The sequence below is a fragment of the Somniosus microcephalus genome, chromosome 5, assembly GCF_052327205.1.
Source record: "Somniosus microcephalus isolate GS21.2 chromosome 5, FLI_Smic_1.0, whole genome shotgun sequence".
Classification (NCBI taxonomy): Eukaryota; Metazoa; Chordata; class Chondrichthyes; order Squaliformes; family Somniosidae; genus Somniosus; species Somniosus microcephalus.
In genome coordinates this window covers 139,591-166,691 of record NC_140991.1, presented here as the reverse complement: position 1 = coordinate 166,691, position 27,101 = coordinate 139,591, and the positions used below count along the sequence as shown (strand labels likewise).

The window sequence follows — 27,101 nt, the reverse complement described above, 5'->3', positions numbered from 1 at the left end:
TGCTGACTGAGATGCGAATAATTCTGTCCTCTATCCAAGGTGCCATCACCCAGTGGGCTGGACAGCCCAGAGCAGCGGTCATTCCGCGACAGGCAGAAGTACTTCGAGATCGATGTGAAGCAGCAAGTGGCAGAGAAACCCAAGCGAGTATCGCTGGTCGCAGAGGACGACCTGAGGAAGATGAAGGAAGAGGAAGGTATACGCTCGGTGTTGTGAGGGGTCATGGATTATGCATGGTAACCCTGCACAGTGAATGTGGGACTCCTGGCACAGACCCGCCGGCCTGTACATACCAAACCCTTGGTGCCTTGTTTACAGCAGTCCTGCTTCCCAGAAGAGATTCCGACTCCCAGGAGAGTCCACCGAGCGAGAAGCGTTTGAGTTATTGGCCGAACTCGCACCGCAACCTCCCCTTCGCCCCCCCCACCTCCCCTTCGCCCCCCCCGACCTCCCCTTCGCCCCCCCGACCTCCCCTTCGCCCCCCCGACCTCCCCTTCGCCCCCCCCGACCTCCCCTTCGCCCCCCCCGACCTCCCCTTCGCCCCCCCGACCTCCCCTTCGCCCCGCCCGACCTCCCCTTCGCCCCCCGACCTCCCCTTCGCCCCGCCCGACCTCCCCTTCGCCCCCCCGACCTCCCCTTCGCCCCGCCCGACCTCCCCTTCGCCCCGCCCGACCTCCCCTTCGCCCCGCCCGACCTCCCCTTCGCCCCGCCAGACCTCCCCTTCGCCCCGCCCGACCTCCCCTTCGCCCCGCCCGACCTCCCCTTCGCCCCGCCCGACCTCCCCTTCGCCCCGCCCGACCTCCCCTTCGCCCCGCCCGACCTCCCCTTCGCCCGCCCGACCTCCCCTTCGCCCCGCCCCACCTCCCCTTCGCCCCGCCCCACCTCCCCTTCGCCCCGCCCGACCTCCCCTTCGCCCCGCCCGACCTCCCCTTCGCCCCGCCCGACCTCCCCTTCGCCCCGCCCCACCTCCCCTTCGCCCCGCCCCACCTCCCCTTCGCCCCGCCCCACCTCCCCTTCGCCCCGCCCCACCTCCCTTCGCCCCGCCCCACCTCCCCTTCGCCCCGCCCCACCTCCCCTTCGCCCCGCCCCACCTCCCCTTCGCCCCGCCCCACCTCCCCTTCGCCCCGCCCCACCTCCCCTTCGCCCCGCCCCACCTCCCCTTCGCCCCGCCCCACCTCCCCTTCGCCCCGCCCCACCTCCCCTTCGCCCCGCCCCACCTCCCCTTCGCCCCGCCCCACCTCCCCTTCGCCCCGCCCCACCTACCCTTCGCCCCGCCCCACCTACCCTTCGCCCCGCCCCACCTCCCCTTCGCCCCGCCCCACCTCCCCTTCGCCCCGCCCCACCTCCCCTTCGCCCCGCCCCACCTCCCCTTCGCCCCGCCCCACCTCCCCTTCGCCCCGCCCCACCTCCCCTTCGCCCCGCCCCACCTCCCCTTCGCCCCGCCCCACCTCCCCTTCGCCCCGCCCCACCTCCCCTTCGCCCCGCCCCACCTCCCCTTCGCCCCGCCCCACCTCCCCTTCGCCCCGCCCCACCTCCCCTTCGCCCCGCCCCACCTCCCCTTCGCCCCGCCCGACCTCCCCTTCGCCCCCCCCGACCTCCCCTTCGCCCCCCCGACCTCCCCTTCGCCCCGCCCGACCTCCCTTCGCCCCCCCCCCGACCTCCCCTTCGCCCCGCCCGACCTCCCCTTCGCCCCCCCCCGACCTCCCCTTCGCCCCGCCCCACCTCCCCTTCGCCCCGCCCCACCTCCCCTTCGCCCCGCCCCACCTCCCCTTCGCCCCGCCCCACCTCCCCTTCGCCCCGCCCCACCTCCCCTTCGCCCCGCCCCACCTCCCCTTCGCCCCGCCCGACCTCCCCTTCGCCCCCCCCACCTCCCCTTCGCCCCGCCCCACCTCCCCTTCGCCCCGCCCGACCTCCCCTTCGCCCCGCCCGACCTCCCCTTCGCCCCGCCCGACCTCCCCTTCGCCCCGCCCGACCTCCCCTTCGCCTCCCCTTCGCCCCGCCCGACCTCCCCTTCGCCCCGCCCGACCTCCCCTTCGCCCCCCCCGACCTCCCCTTCGCCCCCCCCGACCTCCCCTTCGCCCCCCCCGACCTCCCCTTCGCCCCCCCGACCTCCCCTTCGCCCCCCCCGACCTCCCCTTCGCCCCCCCCGACCTCCCCTTCGCCCCCCCCGACCTCCCCTTCGCCCCCCCGACCTCCCCTTCGCCCCCCCCGACCTCCCCTTCGCCCCCCCCGACCCCCTTCGCCCCCCCCGACCTCCCCTTCGCCCCCCCCACCTCCCCTTCGCCCCGCCCCACCTCCCCTTCGCCCGCCCCACCTCCCCTTCGCCCCGCCCCACCTCCCCTTCGCCCCGCCCCACCTCCCCTTCGCCCCGCCCCACCTCCCCTTCGCCCCGCCCCACCTCCCCTTCGCCCCGCCCCACCTCCCTTCGCCCCGCCCCACCTCCCCTTCGCCCCGCCCCACCTCCCCTTCGCCCCGCCCCACCTCCCCTTCGCCCCGCCCCACCTCCCCTTCGCCCCGCCCCACCTCCCCTTCGCCCCACCCGACCTCCCCTTCGCCCCCCCCGACCTCCCCTTCGCCCCGCCCGACCTCCCCTTCGCCCCCCGACCTCCCCTTCGCCCCCCCCGACCCCTCCTTCGCCCCCCCGACCCCTCCTTCGCCCCCGACCTCCCCCCTCACCCCACAACCTTTTCTCCGCTATGCTCCAGTTGTGGTCAGTGTGATGAAACTGATTGGTGGCATTGAGAGTGCGTTTGCAACGGGCGGCGGGGATGTGAGTAAAGCTCGAGAGGGGAACCTGTCCTCCAATGAAACCCGTTATAAAGTTGTTTTTCTGTCCCAGAGCGGAAGATGAGGCACCGACCTCAGGATATGCTGCTGGATGAAGAGGAGGAAGAAGATGATGAAGACCATCGTATCTCTGACATGAGCAGTCAGGGCACTGTGGTGATCGAAGGGGTCGAGTACAAGATTGAGAGGGTGGACAGGAGGAGCCGGGATTCCCCGAGCTCTGGGTACGTGCGCTGTGTTCCCACCACCAGCAAACTCAAAGCCCCAATATCGGATGGGGAGCAACTTCACACCCCATCCCAGCAATCAAATGTAACCAGCAGTGGCCTGGGGTAACGGGGTCAGTGGCCTGGGGTAACGGGGTCAGTGGCCTGGGGTAACGGGGTCAGTGGCATGGGGTAACGGGGTCAGTGGCCTGGGGTAACGGGGTCTGGGGCCTGGGGTAACGGGGTCAGTGGCCTGGGGTAACGGGGTCAGTGGCCTGGGGTAACGGGGTCAGTGGCCTGGGGTAACGGGGTCAGTGGCCTGGGGTAACGGGGTCAGTGGCCTGGGGTAACGGGGTCAGTGGCCTGGGGTAACGGGGTCTGGGGCCTGGGGTAACGGGGTCTGGGGCCTGGGGTAACGGGGTCTGGGGCCTGGGGTAACGGGGTCTGGGGCCTGGGGTAACGGGGCCTGGGGTAACGGGGTCTGGGGCCTGGGGTAACGGGGTCTGCGGCCTGGGGTAACGGGGTCTGGGGCCTGGGGTAACGGGGCCTGGGGTAACGGGGTCTGGGGCCTGGGGTAACGGGGTCTGCGGCCTGGGGTAACGGGGTCTGCGGCCTGGGGTAACGGGGCCTGCGGCCTGGGGTAACGGGGCCTGGGGTAACGGGGCCTGGGGTAACTGGGTCTGCCAGCTGGGGTAACGGGGTCTGCGGCCTGGGGTAACGGGGTCTGGGGTAACGGGGTCTGGGGCCTGGGGTAACGGGGTCTGCCAGCTGGGGTACCGGGGTCTGCGGCCTGGGGTAACGGGGTCTGCGGCCTGGGGTAACGGGGTCTGCCAGCTGGGGTAACGGGGTCTGCGGCCTGGGGTAACGGGGTCTGGGGCCTGGGGTAACGGGGTCTGCCAGCTGGGGTAACGGGGTCTGCGGCCTGGGGTAACGGGGTCTGCGGCCTGGGGTAACGGGGTCTGCGGCCTGGGGTAACGGGGTCTGGGGCCTGGGGTAACGGGGTCTGCCAGCTGGGGTAACGGGGTCTGCGGCCTGGGGTAACGGGGTCTGCGGCCTGGGGTAACGGGGTCTGGGGCCTGGGGTAACGGGGTCTGCGGCCTGGGGTAACGGGGTCTGCGGCCTGGGGTAACGGGGTCTGCGGCCTGGGGTAACGGGGTCTGCGGCCTGGGGTAACGGGGTCTGCGGCCTGGGGTAACGGGGTCTGGGGCCTGGGGTAACGGGGTCTGCCAGCTGGGGTAACGGGGTCTGCGGCCTGGGGTAACGGGGTCTGCGGCCTGGGGTAACGGGGTCTGCGGCCTGGGGTAACGGGGTCTGGGGCCTGGGGTAACGGGGTCTGCGGCCTGGGGTAACGGGGTCTGGGGCCTGGGGTAACGGGGTCTGCCAGCTGGGGTAACGGGGTCTGCGGCCTGGGGTAACGGGGTCTGCGGCCTGGGGTAACGGGGTCTGGGGCCTGGGGTAACGGGGTCTGGGGCCTGGGGTAACGGGGTCTGCGGCCTGGGGTAACGGGGTCTGGGGCCTGGGGTAACGGGGTCTGCCAGCTGGGGTAACGGGGTCTGCGGCCTGGGGTAACGGGGTCTGCGGCCTGGGGTAACGGGGTCTGGGGCCTGGGGTAACGGGGTCTGCCAGCTGGGGTAACGGGGTCTGCGGCCTGGGGTAACGGGGTCTGCGGCCTGGGGTAACGGGGTCTGGGGCCTGGGGTAACGGGGTCTGCCAGCTGGGGTAACGGGGTCTGCGGCCTGGGGTAACGGGGCCTGGGGTAACGGGGTCTGCCAGCTGGGGTAACGGGGTCTGCGGCCTGGGGTAACTGGGTTTGCGGCCTGGGGTAACAGGGTCTGTAATGGGGAGAGGCTGGGGTTACAGTAATACTGTGTGTGGATCGTTGTTTCCGGGGGTGCGGGGGGTCTTTTCCCTGGGCCGGTCGCTGTCAATGTTGCCTCTAATCTTTTTCGGTGCGCGGTCCCTTTAAGTAGCTGCGCGGCCCATTCAAATTTTCGCGCAGGCGCAGTTTCTTTTTAAAAGGCAGTGAGCGGCCTGCGCAGGAGCTTAGCGGGAATGTGGGTGGCGCGCGGGCGGGTCATTGGCCCTGATTGACTGTTCCTTCTGTCTCACAGGGGCTCCCGATTTGATGTTCGGGGAGAGCAGAGAACTGCAGCAGGAGACAGAATAGCAAGTGAGGAACAACGACCAAATTCAATGACTGGGTAAGAAAGGGTTTTCTCACTGCTCATTGCCCTGTGTGTGTTACAGTAATATTCTGTGTGTTGGGTAATGGTATCAAGGATTATGGAACCAAGGCGGATAGACAGAGTTCAGAAACAGATCAGCCATGATCTAATTCTCTACGAAAGGGCTGTGGATGCTCAGTCGTTGAGTATATTCAAGGCTGAGATTGATAGATTTTTGGACTCTTGGGGAATCCAGGGATATGGGGATCAGGCGGGAAAGGTTGAGGTCGAAGATTAGCCATGATCTTCTTGAATGGCGGAGCAGGCTCGAGGGGCCGTATGGCCTCCTCGTGTTCCTATAATATGACGGCCCTTGTCTCCCGCAGGTTGTGCCCAGTGTATCCCGAACCTGCGGCTCCCATCCGGACTGCGAAGGCGGAGCGCCGGTACCAGGAGAGGCTGCGGGTGCAGAGTCCAGACCTGCCCGTGGGACAAGACAAGGAGATGTCACCAGCAGAACGGCGTGCGCTGGAGGCAGAGAAACGAGCCATGTGGAGGGCAGCAAGGTAAGGCTTCAGCCCACGGGACAGCCCCATTGCAGTGTGCATGTCAACATCTGGGGCTGCACATTCCTACCCGGCCAGCTGTGTGCTCAAGCCTGTGACATCCTCCCCTCGCTCTTTGCCAGGGGGATGGGGATAGCATTAGAAAGGAGAAACAAGGTGAACAAAGGATTGGGAGAGACAGATAGCACCAGAGTAAGAGATAGTACAGTATTAGGTGGGGTCAGACTAAGAGAGAATACAAGAAGGTCTAAGATAGGTTTACAGGGCATGTGTGTATACGCACGAAGCGTGGTAAATAAGGCTGGTGAGCTCAGGCACAAATAGCCACATGGGAATATGATGTTGTGGCGAGACCTGGCTTAATAAAGGGCAGAATTGGGTACTAAATATTCCTGGCTATAAGGTGTTCAGAATAGATAGACAGGCGAAAACACTTGTTTACGCAGCGAGTGGTTAGGATCTGGAATGCACTGCCTGAAAGGGTGGTGGAGGCAGATTCAATCGGGGCTTTCGAAAGGGAGTTGGGGAAGTACTGAAGGAAAAATCTTTTACGGGCTACAGGGAAAGGGCGGGGAGTGGGACTAGCTGAGGTGCTCTTGCAGAGAGCCAGCACGGGCTCGACGGGCCGAATGGCCTCCTCCTGTGCTGTGACCATTCTATGAATCTTTGTGCAGCGTGCTGACCACACGGCAGCCTGCATACTGGCCTGTGCAGTATCAGCTGTTAATCCAGGGTGAGGAATTGATCTCATGACTCGACTCTCCCCACCTCCTCCTCCGACATGGATCCGAGGGTGAAAGCAGGATTGGGCTTGGGATCCGTGCTGAGGCATCAACAGTGTTTATGGAACCCGTACCCCAGTGAGAGTGAGAGTCTGTGGAACTGTACCCCAGTGAGAGTCAGTGTCTGTGGAACTGTACCCCAGTGAGAGTCAGTGTCTGTGGAACCCGTACCCCAGTGAGAGTCAGTGTCTGTGGAACTGTACCCCAGTGAGAGTCAGTGTCTGTGGAACTGTACCCCAGTGAGAGTCAGTGTCTGTGGAACCCGTACCCCAGTGAGAGTCAGTGTCTGTGGAACTGTACCCCAGTGAGAGTGAGAGTCTGTGGAACTGTACCCCAGTGAGAGTCAGTATCTGTGGAACTGTACCCCATTGAGAGTCAGTGTCTGTGGAACTGAACCCCAGTGAGAGTCAGTGTCTGTGGAACTGTACCCCAGTGAGAGTCAGTGTCTGTGGAACTGTACCCCAGTGAGAGTCAGTGTCTGTGGAACTGTACCCCAGCGAGAGTCAGTGTCTCAAACTGTACCCCAGTGAGAGTCAGTGTCTGTGGAACTGTACCCCAGCGAGAGTCAGTGTCTCAAACTGTACCCCAGTGAGAGTCAGTGTCTGTGGAACTGTACCCCAGCGAGAGCCAGTGTCTCAAACTGTACCCCAGTGAGAGTCAGTGTCTGTGGAACTGTACCCCAGTGAGAGCCAGTGTCTCAAACTGTACCCCAGTGAGAGTCAGTGTCTGTGGAACTGTACCCCAGTGAGAGTCAGTGTCTGTGGAACCCGTACCCCAGTGAGAGTCAGTGTCTGTGGAACTGTACCCCAGTGAGAGTGAGAGTCTGTGGAACTGTACCCCAGTGAGAGTCAGTATCTGTGGAACTGTACCCCATTGAGAGTCAGTGTCTGTGGAACTGAACCCCAGTGAGAGTCAGTGTCTGTGGAACTGTACCCCAGTGAGAGTCAGTGTCTGTGGAACTGTACCCCAGTGAGAGTCAGTGTCTGTGGAACTGTACCCCAGCGAGAGTCAGTGTCTCAAACTGTACCCCAGTGAGAGTCAGTGTCTGTGGAACTGTACCCCAGCGAGAGTCAGTGTCTCAAACTGTACCCCAGTGAGAGTCAGTGTCTGTGGAACTGTACCCCAGCGAGAGCCAGTGTCTCAAACTGTACCCCAGTGAGAGTCAGTGTCTGTGGAACTGTACCCCAGTGAGAGCCAGTGTCTCAAACTGTACCCCAGTGAGAGTCAGTGTCTGTGGAACTGTACCCCAGTGAGAGTCAGTGTCTGTGGAACTGTACCCCAGTGAGAGTCAGTGTCTGTGGAACTGAACCCCAGTGAGAGTCAGTGTCTGTGGAACTACCGCAGTGAGAGTCAGTGTCTGTGGAACTGTACCCCAGTGAGAGTCAGTGTCTGTGGAACTGTACCCCAGTGAGAGTCAGTGTCTGTGGAACTGTACCCCAGTGAGAGTCAGTGTCTGTGGAACTGTACCCCAGTGAGAGTCAGTGTCTGTGGAACTGTACCCCAGTGAGAGTCTGTGGAACTGTACCCCAGTGAGAGTCCGTGTCTGTGGAACTGTACCCCAGTGAGAGTCAGTGTCTGTGGAACTGTACCCCAGTGAGAGTCAGTGTCTGTGGAATTGTACCCAGTGAGAGTCAGTGTCTGTGGAACTGTACCCCAGTGAGAGTCAGTGTCTGTGGAACTGTACCCCAGCGAGAGCCAGTGTCTCAAACTGTACCCCAGTGAGAGTCAGTGTCTGTGGAACTGTACCCCAGCGAGAGCCAGTGTCTCAAACTGTACCCCAGTGAGAGTCAGTGTCTGTGGAACTGTACCCCAGTGAGAGCCAGTGTCTCAAACTGTACCCCAGTGAGAGTCAGTGTCTGTGGAACTGGAACTGTACCCCAGTGAGAGTCACTGTCTGTGGAACTGTACCCCAGTGAGAGTCAGTGTCTGTGGAACTGTACCCCAGTGAGAGCCAGTGTCTCAAACTGTACCCCAGTGAGAGTCATTGTCTGTGGAACTGGAACTGTACCCCAGTGAGAGTCAGTGTCTGTGGAACTGTACCCCAGTGAGAGTCAGTGTCTGTGGAACTGTACCCCAGTGAGAGTCAGTGTCTGTGGAACTGTACCCCAGTGAGAGTCAGTGTCTGTGGAACTGTATCCCAGTGAGAGTCAGTGTCTGTGGAACTGTACCCCAGTGAGAGTCAGTGTCTGTGGAACTGTACCCCAGTGAGAGTCAGTGTCTGTGGAACTGTACCCCAGTGAGAGTCAGTGTCTGTGGAACTGTACCCCAGTGAGAGTCAGTGTCTGTGGAACTGTACCCCAGTGAGAGTCAGTGTCTGTGGAACTGTACCCCAGTGAGTGTCGGTGTCTCAAACTGTACCCCAGTGAGAGTCAGTGTCTGTGGAACTGTACCCCAGCGAGAGCCAGTGTCTCAAACTGTACCCCAGTGAGAGTCAGTGTCTGTGGAACTGTACCCCAGCGAGAGCCAGTGTGTGTGGAACCCGTACCCCAGTGAGAGTCAGTGTCTCAAACTGTACCCCAGTGAGAGTCAGTGTCTGTGGAACTGTATCCCAGTGAGTGTCGGTGTCTGGGTCCCACACTGTACTAATGGGATGTGTTTGAGGTATTCAGTGAGAGGTGTTACTGCAATGGAACATGTTTGAGGCGTTTCGGGGAGTGTAAGATTAATCGACCGTTCTGGAATTGTTGGAGCGAGCCTGGTACAATAGGTGCAGTTTCTTTGTAGAGAGCAGGCTGGGACGTTGAGCTGTCTCTGGTTCCCTGGTCCTTTCCTCACTTCAGTCACGAATATTCTTCCTCTTTTCTTTCCCTCCGTCTGCCTCTCTTATTTCTGATTTCTCCTTTGTCTTTGTGCTTTTCTCCTCTCCTCTCCGATGCCTCCTCTGCTCACGGTTCAGACACCAAGCCCTCGAGGATGATCTCAAACAGTACGAACAGGACCGTGCGCGCCGTCTGTACCAGTCCCGCCAACGGGCTGCTCAAGGGGCCAGCCCGGGCCAGGGGGCCAGTCTCAAACATCTTCCGCTGGCCAGGCAGGAGCTCCCGTACAGTGACTTCAGGTGTGGAGCCGACATATGCCTGCTGCATCCTGCATCCTGCATTCCAGCCTCACTCATTACTTCCTGTGTTTTCAATAACGTCAGTGTTCACTGCTAGACTGACCATAACAACAACAACTTGCATTTATACAGCACCTTTAACATAGTAAAACAACCCAAGGGCCTTCACAGGAGCGTTAATCAGACAAAATTTGACACCAAGCCAAAGAATTAGCACAGGTGACCAAACGCTTGGTCAAAGAGGTCGGTTTTAAGGAGCATGTTAAAGGAGGAGAGAGTGGGGGAAAGGGTTAGGGAGGGAATTTCAGAGCTCAGGGCCCAGGCGGCTGAAGGCACGGCCGTCAATGGTGTGGTGAATGAAATCGGCGATACGCAAGCAGCCAGAATTGGAGGAGCGCAGAGATCTGGGAGGGTTGTAGGGCTGGAGGAGGTTACAGAGATGGGGAGAGGCGAGGGCCATGGACCATCCTACAGTGAGAGAAGATTGTCTTTGTCACTGCCAGAACTAGGATCCTGCTCCCACTGCTTGCTCCTCCTTTCAACAAACAACTGATGTGGTGGAATGAACCACAGAATCTCACAGCACAGAAGGAGGCCATTCGGCCCATCCTGCCTGTGCCGGCTCTTTGAAGGAGCTGTCCAATTAGTCCCACTCCCCCAGCTTTCTCCCCATAGCCCTGCACATTCGTCCTCTTCAAGTACATGTCCAATTGCCTTTTGAAGGTTCCTATGGAAATGATTCCACCGCCCTTTCAGGTGGAGCATTCCAGATCTTAACAACTCTCTGTGAAGAAATTTCTCCTCAATTCCCCTCTGGTTCTTTTCCGAATTGTTTTAAATCTGTGACCTCTGGTTACCGACCCACTCGCCAGAGGAATAATTTCTCCCTACTTTCTCTATCAAAACCCCTCATAATTTTGAATACCTCTATTAGATCTCCCCTTAACCTTCTCTGCTCTAAGGAGAACAATCCCAGCTTCTCCAGTCTCTCCCTCATCCCTGGTACACCTCCCATGTACCCTCTCCAGGGCCTTGACATCCTTCCCAAAGTGTGGTGCCCAGAATTGGACACAATACTCCAGCTGATGCTTAGCCAGTGATTTGTAAAGGTTCAGCATGACTTCCTTGTTTTTGTATTCAGTGTCCCGATTTACAAAGCCAACTATCCCTTAATGTTTTCTTAACTGCCTTATCAATTTGCCCTGCCAAGATTTGTGAATCTGCACCCCCAGGTCCCTCTGCCCTTGCACACCCCTCAAAATAGCACCATTGAGATTATACCACCTCTCCCTGTTGTTTCTCCCAAAGTGCATCACTTCACACTTATCCGCATTAAATGGCATCTGCCACGTGTCTGCCCATTTCACTAGTCTCTCTCTGTCCTCCTGAAGTCTGCTACTATCCTGTTCACTATTTACTACGTTGCCAAGTTTTGTATCATCCGCTAACTTTGAAATTGTTCTCGCTGTACCCAAGTCCAGGTCATTTATATATAACAAGAGAAGCAATAGTCCCAATACCGACCCCTGGGGGACCCCACTGCATCCTTCCAGTCAGAAAAACTCCCGTTCACCACTACTCTACACCTCCTCTCCCTTAGCCAATTATGTACCCAAGTTCCCACCGTCCCTTTACACCATGTGCTATTTTCCAAATAAATCTGTTATGTACTTTATCAAATGCCTTCTGAAAGTCCACATATACAGCACCTACTGCACTACCTTCATCTCAACCCTCTCTGTTACTTCATCAAAGAACTTGAGTCAGACACAATTTGCCTTTAACAAATCCGTGCTGACTGTCCCTTATTAACCCAAGTGAGAATTAATTTGTCCTTGCCAATGGTCTCTAGTGGTTTTCCCACCACTGACATTAGACTGACTGTCCTGTGGTTGCCGGGTTTATCCCTCTCCCCTTTTTTGAACAGGGGTGTAACACCCTCCAGTCCTCTGACACCACTCCCATATCCAAAGAGGATTAGAAGATTGCGGTTAGAGCTTCTGCTAACTCTACCCGAGCTTCCCTCAGCAACCTAGGATGCATCCCATCTAGATCGGGTGACTTGTTTAAACGGAGTGGACTTGAACAGAGTGTTTTATTTGGGAATTTGGAAAGAGTGGAAATTCGGAGAAGAGGGGAAGGAGTTGTTGCTTTTTGCCGACACTACTTGCAGTGCTTTGTGTTACAGGTAGATATTTAATTCAGTACCCTTAACTTAATCTAGATCAAGTAAGTCGTCAAGAAACTACACTGTAAGCTAAGTTACCTAAATACAAATTTAATTAAATAAATCAAGGTTATATTGGGATGGCAACTGCAGCATGTGGAGAGCATTGTGATCCTGGACAACCACGTTTGCAGTAACTGCCTGCATCTTGAGCTCAGCGTTTTTGAGCTGGAGTCTGAGGTGCAGACATTGCGGGGCATCAGGGATGGGGAGAGTTACCTGGACACTTTGATCCAGGAAGCAGTCACACCCCTTAGTTTAGGTAGTGGTACAGGTCTGGTTAGTGGTCAGGGACAGGAGGGTGTGACTGCAACTCAGGCATGTAAGGAGACCCCAGGTGCAGTGCTGGAGGAGCCTCAGCCTTTGCCCTCGTCCAACAGGTATGAGGTTCTTGCTGCCTGTATGGATGAGGGAAAAGACTGCAGGATGGATGAGCAAGCTGACCATGGCACCATGGCGTGGGGCCATTCAAGTGGGGGGAGTGAAAGGGAATGTCGATGTGGTAGGGGACAGTATAGTCAGGGGGATAGATACTGTTCTCTGCAGCCGCAACCGACAGTTCCAAAGGTTGTGTTGCCTGCCCGGTGCCAGGGTTAAAGACATCTCCTCATGGCTGGAGGAGAACTTGGAGTGGGAGGGGGGAGGATCCAGTTGTCATGGTCCACGTAGGAATCAATGACATAGGTAGAACTAGGAATGAGATTCTGCTGAGGGAGTTTGATGAGCTCGGATCCAAATGAAAAAGCAGAACCAGGTAATAATCTCTGGATTATTACCTGAGCCACACGCAAATTGTCATAGGGACAAACCGATTAGAGGTTTAAATGCGTGGCTCAAAGAGTGGTGTAGGAGGAAGGGATTTCAGTTCATGGGGAACTGGCACCAGTACTGGGGAAAGAGGGAGCTGTTCCGTTGGGATGGGCTCCACTTAAACTGGGCTGGGACCAGTGTCCTGGCGAACCGAATAACTAGGGCAGTAGACAGGGCTTTAAACTAATGAGGGTGGGAGGATTCAGGAAAGAGTAAATTTAAAAGCAGCGAGAGAAATGTCAAGGCTCGAGAGCAGAGTAGAGTTTTGTGTAAAAATAAGCAGAGTGGGTCAGGAAGGGACAGAGAGAGTAACAAAGGTCATAGGGCATCAGTGACTGAGGTGACATCAGGGAAAAATAGAAATAAGTCAAAGCTAAAGGCACTATACCTGAATGTGTGAAGCATTCACAACAAAATAGATGAATTAATAGCGCAGATAGAAATTAAACGTTTGATCTAATAGCCATTACGGCGACGTGGTTGCAAAGTGGCCAAGGTTGGGAACTAAATATTCCAGGATACTTAACTTTTAGAAGAGATAGGCAAAATGGAAAAGGAGGAGGGGTAGCCCTGATAATAAAGGATGGGGTAAACACAGTGGAGAGAAAGGATCTTAGCTCTGAAAATCAAGAAGTAGAATCAGTTTGGGTGGAGCTAAGAAACAGCAAAGGGCAAAAAACATTGGTGGGCGTTGTTTATAGGCCCCCAAACAGTAGTTGTAATGTAGGGCAGAGTATAAATCAGGAAATTAGAGGCGCATGTAACAAGGGTAATACAGTAATCATGGGGGACTTTAATCTACATATAGACTGGGCAAAACAAATTCGCAGTAATAGTGTGGAGGACAAATTCATGGAATGTATGCAAGATAGTTTTCTAGATCAGTATGTTGAGGAACCAACTGGGAACAGGCTATTTTAGATCTAGTATTGTGCAATGAGAAAGGGTTAATTAATAACCTTGTAGTAAAGGGGCCTTTTAGGGAAGAGTGACCATAATATGATTGATATTATATTGAGTTTGAAAGTGATTTAGTTCAATCCGAAACTGGGGTCTTAAATCTAAACAAAGCAAACTACGTAGGTATGAGGGGCGAGTTGGCTAAGGTAGATTGGGAAACTACATTAAAAGGTATGACAGTAGAGAAGCAATGGCTAGCATTTAAAGAATTGATACATAATTTACAACAAATATACATTCCTTTAAGGCACAAAAACCCCACAAGGAAAGTGGTCCAACCGTGGCTAACAAGAGAAGTTAAAGATAGTATTAGATCAAAGGAAGAAGTTTATAATGTTGCCAAAAAGAATAGTAAGCCTGAGGATTGGGAGGATTTTAGAATTCAGCAAAGGAGGACCAAGAAATTGATAAAGGGAAAATAGAATAGAATATGAGAGTAAACTAGCAAGAGGCATAAAAACAGACTGTAAAAGCTTCTATAGGTATGTAAAAAGGAAAAGATTAGCAAAAGTAAATGTGGGTCCCTTACAGGCTGAGACAGGAGAAATTATAATGGGGAATAAGGAAATGGCAGAGAAATTAAACAAATACTTTGTGTCTGTCTTCACGGAAGAAGACTCAAAAAACTTCCCAGAAATAGTGGAGAACCAAGGGTCTGGGGAGAATGAGGAACTGAAAGAAATTAGTATTAGTAAAAAAAAATAGTACTGGAGAAACTAATGGGACTGAAAGCCGATAAATCCCCTGGACTTGATGGCCTACATCCTCGGGTTTTGAAAGAGGTGGCTTTAGAGATAGTGGATGCATTGGTTGTCATTTTCCAAAATTCCATAGATTCTAGAACGGTTCCCGCAGATTGGAAGGTGGCAAATGTAACCCCACTATTTAAGAAAGGAGGGAGAGAGAAAACAGGGAACTACAGACCAGTTAGCCTGACATCAGTCATAGAGTCATAGGCCTAGAAATTCAGTGCCCTTAGCACCGATTTTGCGGCGCTAGAGGGCCTAGCGCTGCAATTGCCGCCGGTTCCTAAATTGCCTGGGGCCCTTCCGCGGCGGTAGACCGGTAACGCTGCGCCGGCACCGATGACGTCATCGGTGTGCGCAGCATCCCGGTTGCCGTGGTAACCCGGCCCCAAGCCGAAATTCAGTTGCGGCCGCCTCGCCAGTGGCAGCCGCAACTAAGACTCCGGCAAACGAGTGCTGCCGGAGTCTGCGCCGGCGCTTTAAGGAGGCGCGGCGGCCGGCCGCTTTCCCGCCGGCCGCCTGCCCGCAGCTCCCTCCCCGGACTTCTCCCCCCCCCCCCCCCGCCCCCCCGGAACAGATGCAAGCCCGGCACTTGTCCGAGGTGCCGGGCTCATTTTTGAGGAGATTTGCGCGGGCCGCGGCCGGGTGCAGGCAGCTCCTCCTTAACGGAAGGAGGAGGCCTGCACTTCCCCAGCCTGCCGCACCGCATCGGATGCCGCAGCGCCGGAATTGCGGGACGAAACGGCAGTTAGCGCCCTTTTCCAGGCGCTAAGACCCTTCAGTAGCGCCGGCAGCCGTTTGGGCGCGGCGCCACTGAATTTTTGGCGCACGCAGGGGACTTAGCGCCGGCACTAATTTCCGGCGCTAAAGCCCTGGCTAAGCCAAAACCCAATTTCTAGGCCATAGAGTTTTACAGCACAGAAAGAGGCCCTTCGGCCCATCGTGTCTGCGCTGCCCATCCATCCCTGTCCAGTCTAATCCCATTTTCCAGCATTTGGTCCATAGCCCTGTATGCAATGGCATTTCAAGTGCTCATCCAAATGTTTCTTGAATGTTGTGAGGGTTCCTGCCTCTACCACCCTTTCAGGCAGTGAGTTCCACATTCCAACCACCCTCTGGGTGAAAAAGTTCCTCCTCAAATCCCCTCTAAATCTCCTGCCCCTTACCCTGAATCTATGCCCCCTTGTTATTGACCCCCCTACTAAGGGGAAAAGTTCCTCTTTGTCTACCCTATCTATGCCCCTCATCATTTTGTACACCTCAATCAGGTCCCCCCTCAGCCTTCTTTGCTCCAAGGAAAACAACCCCAGCCTGTTTAGTCTTTCTTCATAGCTGAGGCGCTCCATCCCAGGTAACATCCTGGTGAATCTTCTCTGCACCCTCTCCAAAGCAATCACATCCTTCCTATAGTGAGGCGACCAGAACTGCACACAGTACTCCAGCTGTGGCCTCACCAGCGTTTTGTACAGCTCCATCATAACCTCCCTGCTCTTATATTCTATGCCTCGGCTAATGAAGGCAAATATCCCATATGCCTTTTTAACCACCTTATCTACCTGTTCCGCTGCCTTCAGAGATCTATGTACATGTACACCAAGGTCCCTCTGTACTTCCTAGGGTCCTACCACTCATTGTGTATTCCCTTGCCTTATTTGTCCGTCCAAAATGCATCACCTCGCACTTTTCAGGGTTAAATTCCATTTGCCACTTTTGCGCCCAACTGACCAACCTGTCTCTATCGTCCTGTAGCCTGAGGCTTTCCTCCTTGCAATTTACCACCCCACCAATTTTCGTGTCATCTGCAAACTTACTGATCATCCCTTTTACATTCTCATCCAAATCATTTATGTAGATCACAAACAACAAGGGACCCAGCACCGATCCCTGAGGTACCCCACTGGACACAGGCTTCCAGTCACAAAAGCAACCTTCGACCATCACCCTCTGCCTCCTGCCACTCAGCCAGTTTAGGATCCAACGCGCCAAGGCACCCTGGATCCCATGGGCTCTTACCTTCTTGACCAGTCTCCTATGCGGGACTTTGTCAAAAGCTTTACTGAAGTCCATGTAAACCACATCCACAGCATTTCCCTCATCCACCTCCCTAGTCACCCCCTCGAAAAATTCAATCAGATTTGTCAGACATGATTTACCCTTGACAAAGCCATGCTGACTATCCCCGATTAATCCTTGCCTCTCCAAGTGGAGACTAATTTTGTCCCTCAGAATTTTTTCCAATAATTTCCCTACCACAGATGTTAGGCTCACTGGCCTGTAATTCCCTGGTTTATCCCTGCTACCCTTCTTGTATAATGGTACTACATTAGCTGTTCTCCAGTCCTCTGGTACATCCCCTGTGGCCAGAGAGGTTCTGAAAATTTGTGTCAGAGCCCCTGCAATCTCCTCCTTTGCCTCCCACAGCAGCCTGGGATACATCTCGTCCGGGCCTGGGGATTTATCCACTTTTTGGCCTGCTAAAACCGCTAGCACCTCCTCCCTCTCGATGCTAATATGTTCAAGTATGTCACAGTCCCCTTGCCCGATTTCTATGTCTGCATCGTCTTTCTCCATAGTGAACACAGATGCAAAAAATTCATTTAAAACCCCGCCTACATCATCTGGCTCTACGCACAGATTGCCACTTTGGTCCCTAATGGGCCCTACCCTTTCCCTGGTTATCCTCTTGCCCTTAATATACTTATAAAACATCTTAGGATTTTCCTTTATTTTGCTCGCCAGTGTTATTTCATGGCCCCTCCTCACCCTCCTAATTTCTTTTTTAAGTATGCCCCTGCACTCTTTATACTCCTCTAGGGCTTCTTCCGTCTTTAGTCTTTTGTAACTGCCAAAAGCCCCCCTTTTATTTCTAATGCATTTTTGTATCTCCCTCGTCATCCAAGGTTCCCTTTGCTTGTTGGTCCCACCCTTGACCTTTACAGGAACATGTTGGCGCTGTACTCTCTCTATTTCCCTTCTGAAAGTCTCCCACTGTTTTGATGTGGATTTTCCTATAAGTAGCTGCTCCCAGTCCACTTTGGCCAGATCCTGCCTTATCATATTAAAATCGGCCTTCCCCCAATTTAGAACCCTTATTTCCGGGCCGTCTTTGTCTTTTTCCATGACCACCTTAAATCTCACCGAATCATGGTCACTGTCGCCAAAATGCTCTCCTACTGACACTTCCACCACTTGCCCGGCTACATTCCCCAGAATTAGGTCCAGTACCGCCCCCTCTCTTGTAGGACTTTCTACATGTTGGCTCAAAAAGCTCTCCTGGATGCACTTTAAGAATTCTGCACCCTCTAAGCCTTTCACACTCTGACTATCCCGTAGGGAAAATGCTAGAATCTATTTTTATGGATGTGGTAACAGGGCAATTAGAAAATAATAGGATTGGGCCGAGTCAACACGGATTTATGAAAGGGAAATTGTGTTTGACAAATCTGTTAGAGTTTTTTGAGGTTGTAACTAGCAGAATAGATAAGGGGGATCCAGTGGATCTGGTGTATTTGGATTTTCCGAAGGCTTTCGATAATGTGCCACACAAGAAGTTATTAAACAAAATTAGGGCTCATGGGATTGGGAGTAATATACTGACGTGGATTGAGGATTGGTTAATGGGCAGAAAACAGAGAGTAGGAATAAACGGGTCAGAGGATGTTTCCCCTGACTGGGGCGTCTAGAACCAGGGGTCACAGTCTCAGAATAGAGGGTCGGCCATTTAGGACTGAGATGAGGAGAAATTTCTTCACTCAGAGGGCGGTGAATCTTTGGAATTCTCTACCCCAGAGGGCTGTGGAGGCTCAGTCATTGAGCATATTCAAGACAAAGATCGATAGATTTTTGGATATTAAGGGAATCCTGGGATACGGGGATAGTGCAGGAAAGTGGAGTTGAGGTGGAAGATCAGCCATGATCTGACTGAATGGCGGAGCAGGTTCAAGAGGCTGAATGGCCGACTCCTGCTCCTACTTTTTATGATCTTAACTTTGAGTGATGCCAACCTATTAAGCACCTTCTTTCTATCTATTATTATCCTATCCAATATCTCTACTCCCTCCTCTACTGCAACACTAACTTCATCCTCTTCTTTTGTGAAGACAAATGCCAAGTATTCATTCAGTACCTCAGCCATGTCCTCTGCCTCCACAAGATTTCCTTGTTTGTCCCTAATCGGCCCTGCCATTCCTTTAACTATCCTTTTACGTTTTATATGTTGAGAAAGCACAGTATGAGGCCATTCGGCCCATTGTGCCTGTACAGGCTCCATGAAAGAGCTCTCCAACTAGTCCCACTCCCCCTGCTCTGTCCCAGAGCCCTGCAATGTTTCCCCTTCAAGTATTTCTCCAATTCCCTTTTGAAAGTTATTATTGAATCTGCTTCCACCGCCCTTTCAGGCAGCGCGTTCCAGATCACAACTCGCTGCATAAAATATGTTTCCTCATCTCCCCTCTGGTTCTTTTGCCAATCACCTTGAATCTGTGTCCTCTGGTTACCGACCCTCCTGCCACTGGAAACAGATTCTCCTTATTTACTCCATCAAAACCCTTCATGATTTTGAACATCTCTATTAAATCTCCCCTTAACCTTCTCTGCTCTAAGGAGAACAATCCCAGCTTCTCCAGTCTATCCACGTGACTGAAGTCCCTCATCCCTGGAACCATTCTAGTAAATCTCCTCTGCACCCTCACCTAGGCCTGGACATCCTTCCTAAAGTGTGGTGGCCAGAAATGGACACAATACTCCAGCTGGGGCCTCACCAGTGTTTTTTTTTGTCCTCTATGCCTCTATTGATAAAGCCAAGGATCCCGTGTGCTTTTTAACAGCCTTCTCAACTTGTCCTGCCACCTTCAGAGATTTGTGTACATACCCCCCGAGGCCTCTCTGTTGCTGCAGCCCCTTTAAAATTGAACCCTTTAGTTTATGTTGCCTCTCCTCATTCTTCCTGCCAAAATGTCTCACTTCACACTTCACAGAAATCACAGAAATCTCACAGTGCAGATAGAGGCCATTTCGGCCCATCGAGCCTGCACCGACACATATCCCACCCGATCCCCGTAACCCCTACACCAACACATATCCCACCCTATCCCCGTGTATTTAATCCCCCTAACACTAAGGGTCAATTTTTATCATGGCCAATCAACCTAACCCCGCACATCTTTGGACTGTGGGAGGAAACCGGAGCACCCGGAGAAAACCCACGCAAACACAGGGAGAATGTGCAAACTCCACACAGACAGTCGCCCGAGGCCGGATTCGAACCCGGGACTCTGGCGCTGTATGTTAACTTCTGTATGTTAACTTCCATCCACCACGTGTCTGCCCATTTCACCAGTCTGTCTGTGTCCTCCTGAAGTCTTGTTACTATCCGCTTCATTGTTTACTACCTTGCCATGTCTTGTATCAAAGGAAATACAGGATAATCACTGGAAGCAGAGGGAGGAAGGTGCAGGCCAGTGGGTGGAGAGCAGGGCTGGCATTACTCGTGTATCGCTTGAGCAAAGAGCCGGTACAGACACGATGGGCCGAAAGTCCTCCTTCAGCACCGTAGACCTCTGTTAGGCGGTGGTATATGAGGTATAAAACGCGCAGCAGTGTGGAGCCAGGCTGGGCCCGCACCTCCACCTCCCCCTCCCCTGTGGTTAGTGTGTGTGGGGTAGAGTGTGAATGAATTAGCGGAGAGAGTTCCTACGCTGTGGTCCCACATGTGGTTTGGGTGCAGCCCTCCTGTGTTCAATCCTGCTGCGGGACAGACTAGTCGACAAAGCCATCCTGTTGTAATGTCGGTGACGGGCAGTGTCAGGTCCACAGGCTGGACTGTGAAGTAGACAGTTAGCAGACTCGGTGACTCCTTACAGGGGCATCCCCCTTGAATGTGATGGTGGGATTATGGGCTGTTAGATATGACGCTGCATGAGGTGGGCCTGCATGTAGTGGTTCAGATAGGGGTGGGGTGAGACGGGACGGGATGGGACAAGACTGCTGTCCCAGTGAAGGAGTGGGATCTGACATGTGGACAGAGAGTGCTGCACTCTACCTTACACACAGTCCTTCCACCTCTGCAATCAGATCCAGCCCAGACCGACGGGGTGACGGCCTCCTCTCTCTGCTCCACTGCAAGAGTCCCGTGTTATACATGGTGGGGTCCAGTGGGTGTGGAGCTCTAATTGCAATCTCTCTGTCTGTGATGGCAGGGGGCAGGGTGTGTGGTGCGGGATAGGTAAATGACAGAGTCTGGACCTGAGGCACAGGGTTAGAGCGTCTCTGTATCTAACTGGTGCTGGGAGTGCTCTATCCTAAACCACAATCCTTCAGCACTAACGTTCCTTGCAGAGATGAGCACAGAAATTCTTCAAAAAATTTGAGCTGTTTCAGACTGGATTCCATTCTCTGCACTGGGCTGGTTCTGAGATGCCCCTTTCTCCAGTTTACGTGTTGAGGTAGTGGATGATAGAGAGCCTGCCGGTGCGGGCGAGGGGCCTGCCGGTGCGGGCGAGGGGCCTGCCGGTGGGGGCGAGGGGCCGGGCGAGGGGCCTGCCGGTGCGGGCGAGGGGCCTGCCGGTGCGGGCGAGGGGCCTGCCGGTGGGGGCGAGGGGCCGGGCGAGGGGCCTGCCGGTGGGGGCGAGGGGCCTGCCGGTGCGGGCGAGGGGCCTGCCGGTGCGGGCGAGGGGCCTGCCGGTGCGGGCGAGGGGCCTGCCGGTGGGGGCGAGGGGCCGGGCGAGGGGCCTGCCGGTGCGGGCGAGGGGAATAGGAGCAGGTTGAACAGGGCACCTGGACGCGGGTGTCCAGAGCCAGTGAGAGCGACCCTCGGAATGGATGAATTGACGGCGGATTGGCAGCGAGCTCCTGCAAGCCTTGGACCCCTCTCCCACTGCGGACCCTCCCCTCCTGGTAGCGCTAACATTCCCACCTCTCTCCCTCAGGATGAAGTCTCTTGAACAGGATGCGCTAAAAGCACAAATGGTGATCGCCAAATCGAAGGAGCCAAAGAAACGTAGCCCCTTGGACCAGCTCTCGGAGTCGCCATCGCCGGCCGCAACCCCCTCCCCCCCACCGCTGGACGGTACGTAGAGTCCCCTCCCTCGCAGCGCGACTCACCCCCACCGTCGCGTCTCCCCCTCCCCCCCCACCGCTGGACGGTACGTAGAGTCCCCTCCCTCGCAGCGCGACTCACCCCCACCGCCGCGTCTCCCCCTCCCCCCCACCGCTGGACGGTACGTAGAGCCCCCTCCCTCGCAGCGCGACTCACCCCCACCGCCGCGTCTCCCCCTCCCCCCCCACCGCTGAACGGTACGTAGAGCCCCCTCCCTCGCAGCGCGACTCACCCCCACCGCCGCGTCTCCCCCTCCCCCCCCACCGCTGAACGGTACATAGAGTCCCCTCCCTCGCAGCGCGACTCACCCCCACCGCCGCAACCCCCTCCCCCCCACCGCTGGACGGTACATAGAGTACCCTCCCTCGCAGCGCGACTCACCCCCACCGCCGCAACCCCCTCCCCCCCCACCGCTGGACGGTACGTAGAGTCCCCTCCCTCGCAGCGCGACTCACCCCCACCGCCGCAACCCCCTCCACCGCTGGACGGTACGTAGAGTCCCCTCCCTCGCAGCGCAACTCACCCCCACCGCCGCAACCCCCTCCCCCCACACCGCTGGACGGTACGTAGAGTCCCCTCCCTCGCAGCGCGACTCACCCCCACCGCCGAGTCTCCCCCTCCCCCCCCACCGCTGGACGGTATGTGGAGCCCAGCTTCACAGTGACACATCCCTCTCCCCGGTCAGCTACTTGTGGTCAGTAATGGTATCCCCGCAGGGTCCCAGTACCCGTGGTCAGTAATGGAATTCCTGCAGGGTCCCAGTACCCGTGGTCAGCAATGGAATCCCCGCAGGGTCCCAGTACCCGTGGTCAGTAACGGAATCCCCGCAGGGTCCCAGTACCTGTGGTCAGTAATGGAATCCCCGCCGGGTCCCAGTACCTGTGGTCAGTAACAATCCCCGCAGGGTCCCAGTACTCATGGTCAGTAATGGAATCCCCGCCGGGTCCCAGTACCCGTGGTCAGCAATGGAATCCCCACTGACTCTTGAACTGTTTGTGTTACAGATCACAGCCCTCGCAGCGTCACCTCCCCTGGGAGACTGGTGAGTGAACACTTGGTTTTCATCCAATTCAACGCAATTCAATAGTTCCACTCAATAGTTCATATAAACTGTTTATGATAAAGTAAAGCTTCCAAGCTCTCTCGTCCTGTACCCAGTTCCCTCTCTACGCCCCTGACCCCGGTCCACGGCTCCCTCCCCCCGTCCCCCGCTCTCTCTCTCCCCGTCCCGCGCTCTCCCCCCGTCCCCCGCTCTCCCCCCGTCCCCCGCTCTCCCCCCGTCCCCCGCTCTCCCCCCGTCCCCCGCTCTCTCCCCCCGTCCCCCGCTCTCTCCCCCCCGTCCCCCGCTCTCTCCCCCCCGTCCCCCGCTCTCTTCCCCCCGTCCCCCGCTCTCTCCCCCGTCCCCCGCTCTCTCCCCCCGTCCCCCGCTCTCTCCCCCCGTCCCCCGCTCTCTCCCCCCGTCCCCCGCTCTCTCCCCCCGTCCCCCGCTCTCTCCCCCCGTCCCCCGCTCTCTCCCCCCGTCCCCCGCTCTCTCCCCCCGTCCCCCGCTCTCTCCCCCCGTCCCCCGCTCTCTCCCCCCGTCCCCCGCTCTCTCCCCCCGTCCCCCGCTCTCTCCCCCCGTCCCCCGCTCTCTCCCCCGTCCCCCGCTCTCTCCCCCGTCCCCCGCGCTCTCTCCCCCGTCCCCCGCGCTCTCTCCCCCGTCCCCCGCGCTCTCTCCCCCGTCCCCCGCTCTCTCTCCCCCGTCCCCCGCTCTCTCTCCCCCGTCCCCCGCTCTCTCTCCCCCGTCCCCCGCTCTCTCTCCCCGTCCCCCGCTCTCTCTCCCCGTCCCCCGCTCTCTCTCTCCCCGTCCCCCGCTCTCTCTCCCCCCGTCCCCCGCTCTCTCTCCCCCCCGTCCCCCGCTCTCTCTCCCCCCGTCCCCCGCTCTCTCTCCCCCCGTCCCCCGCTCTCTCTCCCCCCGTCCCCCGCTCTCTCTCCCCCCGTCCCCCGCTCTCTCTCTCCCCGTCCCCCGCTCTCTCTCTCCCCCGTCCCCCGCGCTCTCTCCCCCGTCCCCCGCGCTCTCTCTCCCCGTCCCCCGCGCTCTCTCCCCCGTCCCCCGCTCTCTCTCCCCCGTCCCCCGCTCTCTCTCCCCCGTCCCCCGCTCTCTCTCCCCCGTCCCCCGCTCTCTCTCCCCCGTCCCCCGCTCTCTCTCCCCCGTCCCCCGCGCTCTCTCCCCCGTCCCCCGCTCTCTCTCCCCCGTCCCCCGCTCTCTCTCCCCCGTCCCCCGCTCTCTCCTCCCCCCGTCCCCCGCTCTCTCTCCCCCGTCCCCCGCTCTCTCTCCCCCGTCCCCCGCTCTCTCTCCCCCGTCCCCCGCTCTCTCTCCCCCGTCCCCCGCTCTCTCTCCCCCCGTCCCCCGCTCTCTCTCCCCCCGTCCCCCGCTCTCTCTCCCCCCGTCCCCCGCTCTCTCTCCCCCCGTCCCCCGCTCTCTCTCCCCCCGTCCCCCGCTCTCTCCCCCCGTCCCCCGCTCTCTCCCCCCGTCCCCCGCTCTCTCCCCCCGTCCCCCGCTCTCTCCCCCCGTCCCCCGCTCTCTCCCCCCCGTCCCCCGCTCTCTCCCCCCGTCCCCCGCTCTCTCCCCCCGTCCCCCGCTCTCCCCCCCCCGTCCCCCGCTCTCTCCCCCCCCGTCCCCCGCTCTCCCCCCCCGTCCCCCGCTCTCTCCCCCCGTCCCCCGCTCTCTCCCCCCGTCCCCCGCTCTCTCCCCCCCGTCCCCCGCTCTCTCCCCCCCGTCCCCCGCTCTCTCCCCCCCGTCCCCCGCTCTCTCCCCCCGTCCCCCGCTCTCTCCCCCCCGTCCCCCGCTCTCTCCCCCCCGTCCCCCGCTCTCTCCCCCGTCCCCCGCTCTCTCCCCCCGTCCCCCGCTCTCTCTCCCCCGTCCCCCGCTCTCTCTCCCCCGTCCCCCGCTCTCTCTCCCCCGTCCCCCGCTCTCTCTCCCCCGTCCCCCGCTCTCTCCCCCGTCCCCCGCTCTCTCCCCCCGTCCCCCGCTCTCTCTCCCCCGTCCCCCGCTCTCTCTCCCCCGTCCCCCGCTCTCTCTCCCCCGTCCCCCGCTCTCTCTCCCCGTCCCCCGCTCTCTCTCCCCCGTCCCCCGCTCTCTCTCCCCGTCCCCCGCTCTCTCTCCCCCCGTCCCCCGCTCTCTCTCCCCCCGTCCCCCGCTCTCTCCCCCCCGTCCCCCGCTCTCTCCCCCCCGTCCCCCGCTCTCTCCCCCCCGTCCCCCGCTCTCTCCCCCCCGTCCCCCGCTCTCTCCCCCCCGTCCCCCGCTCTCTCCCCCCGTCCCCCGCTCTCTCCCCCCCGTCCCCCGCTCTCTCTCCCCCGTCCCCCGCTCTCTCTCCCCCGTCCCCCGCTCTCTCTCCCCCGTCCCCCGCTCTCTCTCCCCCGTCCCCCGCTCTCTCCCCCGTCCCCCGCTCTCTCCCCCGTCCCCCGCTCTCTCTCCCCCCGTCCCCCGCTCTCTCTCCCCCCGTCCCCCGCTCTCTCTCCCCCGTCCCCCGCTCTCTCTCCCCCCGTCCCCCGCTCTCTCTCCCCCGTCCCCCGCTCTCTCTCCCCCGTCCCCCGCTCTCTCTCCCCGTCCCCCGCTCTCTCTCCCCCGTCCCCCGCTCTCTCTCCCCGTCCCCCGCTCTCTCCCCCCGTCCCCCGCTCTCTCTCCCCCGCTCTCTCTCCCCCGTCCCCCGCTCTCTCTCCCCCCGTCCCCCGCTCTCTCCCCCGTCCCCCGCTCTCTCCCCCCGTCCCCCGCTCTCTCCCCCCGTCCCCCGCTCTCTCCCCCCGTCCCCCGCTCTCTCCCCCCGTCCCCCGCTCTCCCCCCCCCCCCCCGTCCCCCGCTCTCGTCCCCCCCCCCGTCCCCCGCTCTCTCCCCCCCGTCCCCCGCTCTCTCCCCCGTCCCCCGCTCTCTCCCCCCGTCCCCCGCTCTCTCCCCCGTCCCCCGCTCTCTCCCCCGTCCCCCGCTCTCTCCCCCGTCCCCCGCTCTCTCCCCCGTCCCCCGCTCTCTCTCCCCCGTCCCCCGCTCTCTCCCCCGTCCCCCGCTCTCTCTCCCCCGTCCCCCGCTCTCTCTCCCCCGTCCCCCGCTCTCTCTCCCCGTCCCCCGCTCTCTCTCCCCCGTCCCCCCGCTCTCTCTCCCCCGTCCCCCGCTCTCTCTCCCCCGTCCCCCGCTCTCTCTCCCCCGTCCCCCGCTCTCTCTCCCCCGTCCCCCGCTCTCTCTCCCCCGTCCCCCGCTCTCTCTCCCCCGTCCCCCGCTCTCTCTCCCCCGTCCCCCCCCGCTCTCTCTCCCCCGTCCCCCGCTCTCTCTCCCCCGTCCCCCGCTCTCTCTCCCCCGTCCCCCGCTCTCTCTCCCCCGTCCCCCGCTCTCTCTCCCCCGTCCCCCGCTCTCTCTCCCCCGTCCCCCGCTCTCTCTCCCCCGTCCCCCGCTCTCTCTCCCCCGTCCCCCGCTCTCTCTCCCCCGTCCCCCGCTCTCTCTCCCCCGTCCCCCGCTCTCTCCCCCGTCCCCCGCTCTCTCCCCCCGTCCCCCGCTCTCTCCCCCCGTCCCCCGCTCTCTCCCCCGTCCCCCGCTCTCTCCCCCCGTCCCCCGCTCTCTCCCCCGTCCCCCGCTCTCTCCCCCCGTCCCCCGCTCTCTCCCCCCGTCCCCCGCTCTCTCCCCCCGTCCCCCGCTCTCTCTCCCCCGTCCCCCGCTCTCTCTCCCCCCGTCCCCCGCTCTCTCTCCCCCCGTCCCCCGCTCTCTCTCCCCCCGTCCCCCGCTCTCTCCCCCCGTCCCCCGCTCTCTCCCCCCGTCCCCCGCTCTCTCCCCCCGTCCCCCGCTCTCTCCCCCCGTCCCCCGCTCTCTCCCCCCGTCCCCCGCTCTCTCTCCCCCCGTCCCCCGCTCTCTCCCCCCGTCCCCCGCTCTCTCCCCCCGTCCCCCGCTCTCTCCCCCCGTCCCCCGCTCTCTCCCCCCGTCCCCCGCTCTCTCCCCCCGTCCCCCGCTCTCTCCCCCCGTCCCCCGCTCTCTCCCCCCGTCCCCCGCTCTCTCCCCCCCGTCCCCCGCTCTCTCCCCCCCGTCCCCCGCTCTCTCCCCCCGTCCCCCGCTCTCTCTCCCCCGTCCCCCGCTCTCTCCCCCGTCCCCGCTCTCTCTCCCCCGTCCCCCGCTCTCTCCCCCGTCCCCCGCTCTCTCCCCCGTCCCCCGCTCTCTCCCCCCGTCCCCCGCTCTCTCCCCCCGTCCCCCGCTCTCTCCCCCCGTCCCCCGCTCTCTCCCCCGTCCCCCGCTCTCTCCCCCCGTCCCCCGCTCTCTCCCCCCGTCCCCCGCTCTCTCCCCCCGTCCCCCGCTCTCTCTCCCCCCGTCCCCCGCTCTCTCCCCCCGTCCCCCGCTCTCTCCCCCCGTCCCCCGCTCTCTCCCCCCGTCCCCCGCTCTCTTCCCCCCCGTCCCCCGCTCTCCCCCCCCGTCCCCCGCTCTCTCCCCCCGTCCCCCGCTCTCTCCCCCCCGTCCCCCGCTCTCTCTCCCCCCGTCCCCCGCTCTCTCTCCCCCGTCCCCCGCTCTCTCTCCCCCGTCCCCCGCTCTCTCTCCCCCGTCCCCCGCTCTCTCTCCCCCGTCCCCCCGCTCTCTCTCCCCCGTCCCCCGCTCTCTCTCCCCCGTCCCCCGCTCTCTCTCCCCCGTCCCCCGCTCTCTCTCCCCCGTCCCCCGCTCTCTCTCCCCCGTCCCCCGCTCTCTCTCCCC

At 59.6% G+C, this 27,101-nt stretch overlaps 1 protein-coding gene across 2 annotated transcripts; it reads left to right on the top strand.

The window, feature by feature from the left end:
- Window positions 1-22,505, top strand: LOC147116790 (protein scribble homolog). 2 transcript variants are annotated; one of them, XM_085987221.1, is made up of 7 exons: window positions 1-196; window positions 2,840-3,011; window positions 5,105-5,194; window positions 5,545-5,724; window positions 9,403-9,564; window positions 21,234-21,373; window positions 22,408-22,505. In XM_085987221.1, the coding sequence occupies exons 1-7, from the start codon at window positions 181-183 to the stop codon at window positions 22,488-22,490; spliced, it is 843 nt and encodes a 280-aa protein (XP_085843347.1). In that variant the 5' UTR covers window positions 1-180; the 3' UTR covers window positions 22,491-22,505. The 2 variants fall into 2 exon arrangements, with proteins under 2 accessions (XP_085843347.1, XP_085843348.1); XM_085987222.1 differs by lacking the exon at window positions 9,403-9,564 and having other exon boundaries at window positions 2-196.
- The last annotated feature ends 4,596 nt before the right edge of the window (window positions 22,506-27,101 follow it).